The following is a 7,240-nucleotide window of genomic DNA, read 5'->3' as shown; positions in this document are numbered from 1 at the left end:
TATCTGTATGTGTGTCTGTGTGCTTGTGTCTGTATATCTGTGTGTGTCTGTGTGAGTCTGTCTCTGTGTCTGTGTCTCTGTGTCTGTGTGTATATCTGTGTCTGTATCTGTATGTGTGTCTGTGTGTGTGTGCTTGTGTCTCATGTCTGTGTGTGTCTGTGAGTCTGTGTCTGTGTGTATATCTGTGTCTGTATCTATGTGTGTCTGTGTGCTTGTGTCTATATCTGTGTGTGTCTGTGTGAGTCTGTCTCTGTGTCTGTGTGTATCTGTGTATCTGTATGTGTGTCTGTGTGCTTGTATCTGTCTGTATATCTGTGTCTGTGTGAGTCTGTCTCTGTCTGTGTCTCTGTGTCTGTGTGTATATCTGTGTGTCTGTATCTGTATGTGTGTCTGTGTGCTTGTGTCTGTCTGTATATCTGTGTGTGTCTGTGTGAGTCTGTGTCTGTGTCTGTCTATATATCTGTGTCTGTATCTGTATGTGTCTGTGTGCTTGTGTCTGTCTGTATATCTGTGTGTGTCTGTGTGAGTCTGTGTCTGTCTCTGTGTCTCTGTGTCTGTGTGTGTATCTGTGTCTGTATGTGTGTGTCTGTCTGTGTGTGTGTCTGTCCATAGATAAATTGCATGGACTTTCATACATGGGCTGGCCTTGAACCGCGATCCTCAGCCCTCAGGACTGCAGTAGCTGGGCAGCAGGTTTTTAGGGGACAATTTCCACCCTTCCCGAGGCACCACAGCCTGGCCTGCAGGCCTTCCTCCCGTGGCCAGGGGGAGGTCCCTGCCAGCCTCACCCACAGAGGCCGGGCTCTGGGAAGTAGCTGCCTGCAAGCCACGCTCAGGAGCAAACCTAACCCAGGTGCCCGGGTCAGTGTGGGAGCCAGGCCGGCGTGTCCGGGATGGGAAGACCACCCCACGTGGCAGCTGGCAGGATGGACTCTCGGGAGAATTTGGAGGCCGTCCTGCGGCACTGCAGTGAGCACCCAGGGCCAGGTGGGCATGGAGGGCGCCGGTGGCCTCCGCCCAGGCCCAGCTCTCACCAGGGAATACCCAGGGGCACAAACCTGGCCCGAGCCTTGGCCATTCCTCCTGGCCTACCCTCCTGCACACCTGTCATCTCCACGCAGGACATCAGACCCCAGTGCCGTGGGCCAACCCCAGAACCAACCGCAGAGAGGTTTCCCAGGTCTAGGGAACTAGGGCCGGTCGCCGTCCTGCCAGCTGGGGTGGGGAGGCCCAGCTTCCCAGCTCAGTAGGCAGCTATGCTCCGTCCCTCCCCAGACGTCCTGGAGCAGGTCAGCACGAGCCATCCCCTTCACCGTGGAAACCACTTATCTGTGGGATTTGGAGCCCCTCCCAGCCCCTGCTAAGCCTGAAGCCATCCCACATTTGGCCAGAGCTATTGGACAGCCCGTGGGGACCCGGGGTACCACCTTCCACCGCGCCTCTGCCCTGCCTGGTGGCCAGCTTCTGTCTAGTGGACTCTTGTAAAGCAGCTGGTCAGGTCCAGGCCAAATGTTTAGTGACAGGGAACTCAGCCTGGCCCTAGGAGGGTAGGCGCGCAGCCTTGGCTGTGGAAGAGATGGCGAGGCTGGTAGGCCGGATGGGGTGGTGCCCCTCCCGGGCAGGACGAGCCAGGAGCCTGGGAGGTTCTGCACACCGGTCGGGTGCCTTGTTCAGGTGCGATTGGTGGGGGGCTTACCTGCCCCTTCTTGGAAGTAAATACCCCTTGTAGGCGGCCCTAGAGGGAGCCGCTTCCCCCTCTCAGCCGGTCTTTTTATGTATCTGAAGATGGAATATGAAGGACTGATTCCCAGGGCCGAGCACAGCACCAGGTGTGTGCTCCTGGGCATGTCCCCAGGCAGGTCCTTCCCCCCCTGGCCCCCAGAGGACAGCAGCCCCCACACCCAGCCTCCACTCTGGGCCTGGCCAAGGACATCGCTCTGGGCTCCGAGAGACCATAGCCCATTTTTTATTCTCTGCTTCCTTGTTAAGCCCTGTATTAAGCCCACCCCAAAATCCAGCCCCTCGCACAACTTCCATACGCCCGGAAAGGTCTGTACCCCTCGCATTCCTCAGTAAACAGTGCTCACCGGCTGATGACCGAGTCCGGACTTGTCCGTTCTCCTCCCTCAGCAGCCCTCAGCTGTGTCTCCGCCAGGCCCAGGAAGCGGCCAGTTCGGGTCCTCCCACTAGACATGATGCTGAAGCCAGCACTTGTGCAAGTAGTTTTCAAGCGACTGGTTCCAGGCCAGCGGTGGTCCTGGTTCAGTATGAAGATCTGAGCTCCTTCCGTGTCTGGGGTCTTCGGTGGAGCCAACACGGGCCTTGGGAGTGCTGAGCATCTGCTCGACCCCTGACCACTGCTCCACCTTGTCTTTCTTTTTGTCTGTCCTGGGGCTTGAACTCTGGGCCTGGGCACTGCCCCTCAGCTCTTCAGCTCAAGGCGAGCGCTCTACCACTTGAACCACAGCACCACTTCCGGCCTTTTCTGTTTATGTGGTGCTGAGGAATAGAACCTAAGGCCTCTTGCATGCGAGGCGAGCGCTCTACCACTGAACCACCTTCCCAGCCCAGACCTTGTCCTCTAATCCTTGTGACCTGATGCTTTTGGTTAAAAGTTTACTTGGTCAGATGAGGGGTTGATATTATCCGTGGAAGAGCTCTTGCCTAGCATTCACAAGGTCCCAAGTTTCATCCCCACCATATATATAATGTACATATAATATACATATATGCATAATTTTCCAGCCATTTTTCCAGAAGTCATCGCTGAATGAAAATTTGCCCCTCAAGAAGTCATTAGCAATTCCTGTCTTCTTTATGAGCAGACAGCAGGTAAAAAAGTTGTTTTAGTGAACATTAAAACATGTTATGAAATTGACTTCCTTCTGATAAAATCAGTTGGCATTCCAGTCAGCACACCACTTCAACATAGACCATCCCCACCTGGGAGGGCCTCTCAGAAATCAGGAAGCTGAGTCTGGGAACGTGCTCTGTGCTAGAGCGCTTGTCTAGCATGCATGAAGTGCGGTGTTCCATTCCTCAGTACCACATACGCAGAAAAAGCCAGAAGTGGTGCTGTGACTCAGTGGTAGAGAGCTAGCCTTGAGCAAAAGAAGCTTCAGGGACCGCACCCAGGCCCTGAGTTCAAGACCTAGGGCTAGGAAAGAGAAATTCAGAAGCTGGACCCCTAAGACTGTGCCCCCATGGTGACTCCAGGTGTCCTTGCTGCCTCTTGCTCCGGCCTTGGTCAGGATGAGTCCTGGGTTAAGGCCTGCCCGGCCCACCTCACCCGGTGAGTTTCACCTTGGTGTCCAGCAGTTGTTACGATTATTTTCTCTTTCCCCCTCTTTAATCTTTGTTTCCAGTTTTTAGTTTATTTTTATCTGATGACCTACAGCCCTCTGGAAGGCTACGAGGAATTCGGCAGCGATGTCGTCGTTAACTGGGGTTACCAGAACACCACACACTGTTGGGTGAATGCCACAGAAAGTTGCTTCCTCCTGGAAGGCGTCCATCCAAGCCAGGGAGCCAGGCGGCTTCTCCGCCTCGGTCTCCTCGGTTGGCTGCTGGCGCCCCCTGGTGTTGACTCGGCCTCACGCAACTCCCAGGCTGCCTGAGGGACGGAGACTGCGTTTGTGTGCAGAGCATCCTGGCCTGCAGGGGGCGCTGGCGCCCTCCCGGTGAACTGCGCTGGGCAGGAGGCCGGGGGAGGCCCCGGCCCTGTTTAAGGTCCCGGTGGTCTTGTGTGCTGTTGGAGCCGACTATTCTCAGGCTGCCGTGCGCGTGCCGGGCTGGCATCTGAGCGGAGCTCAGTCTCGGCTGTCTGCCGGCCTGTGGAGTGTCACCACGAGCACCAACACCCGCCCACCATGCCCCCAGGGACTCCTGGCCGCTCCCTTCTTGCCTTTGCTCCTTACCCCTCCCTGCCGGGTATGCAGGGACCCACGGACCCACCTGCTCGGGCTTGCTGCCCGGGGCCCGCTGGCCGCCCCAGGGCTGGGCTGTGGAGTCTCGAGGAGGACTTGGGCATGGAGACCCCTCCACATCCCGGAAGGCCCGGCTGAGCACCCTGGCCTCTCCTCACACCAGGCTTGATAGGACACGGTGGCCCCTTCTGATCTCCGTCTGTTTTCCCATTGGCTCAGGCTTGCTCGTTTCCCTTGCTGGTCTTCTGGCTGACTGCTCAACATGGATGGCCCAGGACTCGGCCCCTGTCTTCCCTGCTATTCGGTACCCTGGGCTGCCCTGGACCTGCAGTGTAGAGAAGGTCCTGACCACACTGCTACCCCGGCCTGGCTGAAGGCACCCCCAGGCTGCCCTGACAGTGGTGGGCAGACACTGCCCCCACCTGGCAGCCTAGAAACAAGGTTGGGGGAGTGGTGGGATTTGGGCTGAGATCTGAGGCGCACAGTCCAAAGCCAGCCCAGGCAAGAAAGTCTGTGACTTGATCTCCAATTAGCCACAAAAAGCTGGAAGTGGAGCTGTGGTTCAAGAGGTAGAGGGCTAGCCTGAGCCCAGAAGCTCAGGGATGGTGCCCAGGCCCCAGGAACAGGAAAAAAGTCAGTTTCCTGTGCTTGAAAATTCGCACGTGTGTGTGCCTCCCTCTGCCTGTGCCCAGAGGGCCCTGCACGGCTGCGTGCAGGCTGCGGCGTGCACCACGCGGGAGGCACGGGCGGGAGCTGCCGCACTGGGTGCTGCGTGACGCCTGGCCAGGACTCAGGCATTGTGTCCTCAGCAGGGAGTGGACGGCAGACACTGTGCACGTGGCGTCATTTGAGTGCCGGGCACTGTGCCCATGGTGTGGGCAGGGAGGTGTGGGTCACTCGTGTGTTAAGGGTGTTGTGTGTCTGGCTGTCTGTGTAGCACTCATCCCTGGCTGTGCCGGGCTGTGCCTCCATTAGACCTCACGATGCACTGTGTGTAGGACATGGGTTAGTAACGGAACGCAAACAAGCTGTTCACTGTGTGCAGTCACGGTGACAACTTCCGAGAGTCACTTGGAGAATTGAAGAGGGCCTGTGGCAGAACAGGGGCAGGAACATGGGGGGGGGGGCAGGTGTGTGGTGTGGTGGGAGCAAGTGTGTGTGTGTGGTGGGAGCAGGTGTGTGGTGTGCTGAGAGCAGGTGTGTGTGTGTGTGTGGTGGGAGCAGGTGTGTGTGTGGTGGGAGCAGGTGTGTGTGTGTGGTGGGAGCAGGGGAGCAGGTGTGTGTGGTGGGAGCAGGTGTGTGTGTGGTGGGAGCAGGTGTGTGTGTGTGGTGGTGTGTGTGTGGTGGGAGCAGGTGTGTGTGTGTGGTGGGAGCAGGTGTGTGTGGTGGGAGCAGGTGTGTGTGTGGTGTGGTGGGAGCAGGTGTGTGTGTGTGGTGGGAGCAGGTGTGTGTGGTGGGGGTGTGTGTGTAGGAGGTGGGAGCAGGTGTGTTTGGTGTGGTGGAAGCAGGTGTGTGTAGGAGGTGTGAACAGGTGGGATGGGGCCCTTCCCCCCCCACCAGCCCCTTCTTTTCTCCCCTGTCTTTCTCTTCACCGCCCGGGGCCCAGCCCAACCTGGCTAGTGTCAGCGCAGCCACTATGATGAGATTTCGGAAGAGGCCAGGCTGGCTTGACTGCCCGCAGCCGGTGCCATTGGCTGTTCACTTTATTGGGCCAGCTGTCATCTGGTCTCCGAGATGGCATCCAGACAGGTAGAGGCTGTGGCAAGAACCTGTCTGGAGACTTGACCTTTGAAAGTCATCAGCCAACAGCGGCTTTCCAGATTCCTCCTGCCCACCCCCATGCTTCTTTGCCAGGGAGCTGGAGCTCCTGGGCTCTTCGGGCCCCAGTGGTGTCCTTGGTCTGGTCAGGTTCCTGGGCCCTTCGAGAGGTGGGCCCAGATCTGGGCTGGCCCCACAGCCCCACTGGAGTGTGAGGAAGTCATCTTTGTGGCACCCAGACCTCTGGTGGGTCTGACACCGCCGGCAGGCGCAGAGAAAAGGCACAGTGAAGCAGAGTGGCTCCCTGGATGCTTTATTTGTGTTGGCTTTACTACACATCATGAATTTAAGTTAAACAGCTGTGTGTGCATGCACATGTGCGTGTGCAAGTGTGCGTGCCTGCGTAGTGCTGGGGGCCGAGTTCGAGGCCCATCCACCCCAGGCGGAGCTACGGCCCCAAGCTGCACCTCCACTCCAGCTTCACCCACACTTCTGATCAGAAAAGCAGCCCCACCCCCACCCCCGTCGGAAGTGTCAGGAAGTGGTTCTCCTCCACCCAGAGCCCACGGAACCCTCCTCCGTCAGACCCAGGGCCACGCACTGGTGTGGAAAGCCTGGTGCACACAGTGTGTTTTGCACCTGTAAAGAAAATGTCAAAGGCCAGCCCCCTGACCTGAGGGTCTCGAGGTCCTTGGGCTCTGCGGGCAGGGAGCCCCCCCCCGCAGCCCGGCACGTAGCCCCGCACCCCCGCATGCTGCCCCACCCCCACCATGCTGCCCCACCCCCCGCCATGCTGCCCCGCGCCCCAGCACACAGCCCCCAGGATCCGGACCAGGCTTGGCACTAACTCGGATGGCAGTCGCAGGTCCTGGTCCAGGGCTTCCTCTAAGACCTTGGCCCGTCAGTCCCACTTGCTCCTCAGACCTGGAGCCCCAGCCCCCCCCTCCCCCCGCCGCTGTCCACACCCTCCGAGGCGCTGGCTTCCAACACTCAGGCAGCAGGCGGCAGCGAGGCCCGGCTGGGCCGGGCCGTGTCTGGTGGTGACGCAGGGCGTGCGGCCGCGGTGGCTGGCTGAGCGGGGCCTCGCTGCTCCATTTTCCCATGCCCTATACCTCTTTAGGCCAGACCCTCAAAGAAGTATATGCATAGGAAAAAGGAGCCGCGAGTGAGTCTGCCGGGCAGGCTGCTCCTCTGCGCCTGGTGGCGGCGTCCGGTGTGGCCCCTTCCGGCCCAGGCTGCGGGCAGCAGGTGCTGCAGTCCTGTGGATGCAAAGCGGGGCCCCAGCGAGCTGGGCTGTGTCCCCAGAGGCTGGCTGACCTTACCTGGGTCCAGGCCACGGGGGCCCTGGGCCCTGGGTGGTCCGGGAGCCGTGGTGGAGGGCGCTCAGTGGTACAGGAGCCTCCGTGGAAGGCTCTTCCGAAGTGAACGCCGCGGATGCAGCTGGTGGCCTATTTATGCCCAGCTGAGACCTTGGCCAGCACTGTCCCATGTGCTCAGAGGATGGCTTTGTGCCACGAGCCCCGTCCCACCCCCGCACCGTGAGGCTGGGGCACAAA

At 59.2% G+C, this 7,240-nt stretch overlaps 1 protein-coding gene across 1 annotated transcript in view; it reads left to right on the top strand.

The window, feature by feature from the left end:
• The window catches only part of Kndc1 (kinase non-catalytic C-lobe domain (KIND) containing 1), a 79,813-nt gene extending 73,054 nt beyond the window's left edge, over window positions 1–6,759 (top strand). The window contains exons 33-35 of the mRNA XM_013035492.1: window positions 3,366–3,473; window positions 5,781–5,930; window positions 6,607–6,759. Coding sequence (XP_012890946.1) covers window positions 3,366–3,473; window positions 5,781–5,930; window positions 6,607–6,759 — 411 coding nt within the window. The remainder of the gene's footprint in view (window positions 1–3,365; window positions 3,474–5,780; window positions 5,931–6,606) is intronic.
• Window positions 6,760–7,240: the final 481 nt, after the last annotated feature.

Source organism: Dipodomys ordii, unplaced genomic scaffold (assembly GCF_000151885.1).
Source record: "Dipodomys ordii isolate 6190 unplaced genomic scaffold, Dord_2.0 Scaffold213, whole genome shotgun sequence".
Classification (NCBI taxonomy): Eukaryota; Metazoa; Chordata; class Mammalia; order Rodentia; family Heteromyidae; genus Dipodomys; species Dipodomys ordii.
This window is presented reverse-complemented; position numbering and strand designations above follow the sequence as displayed.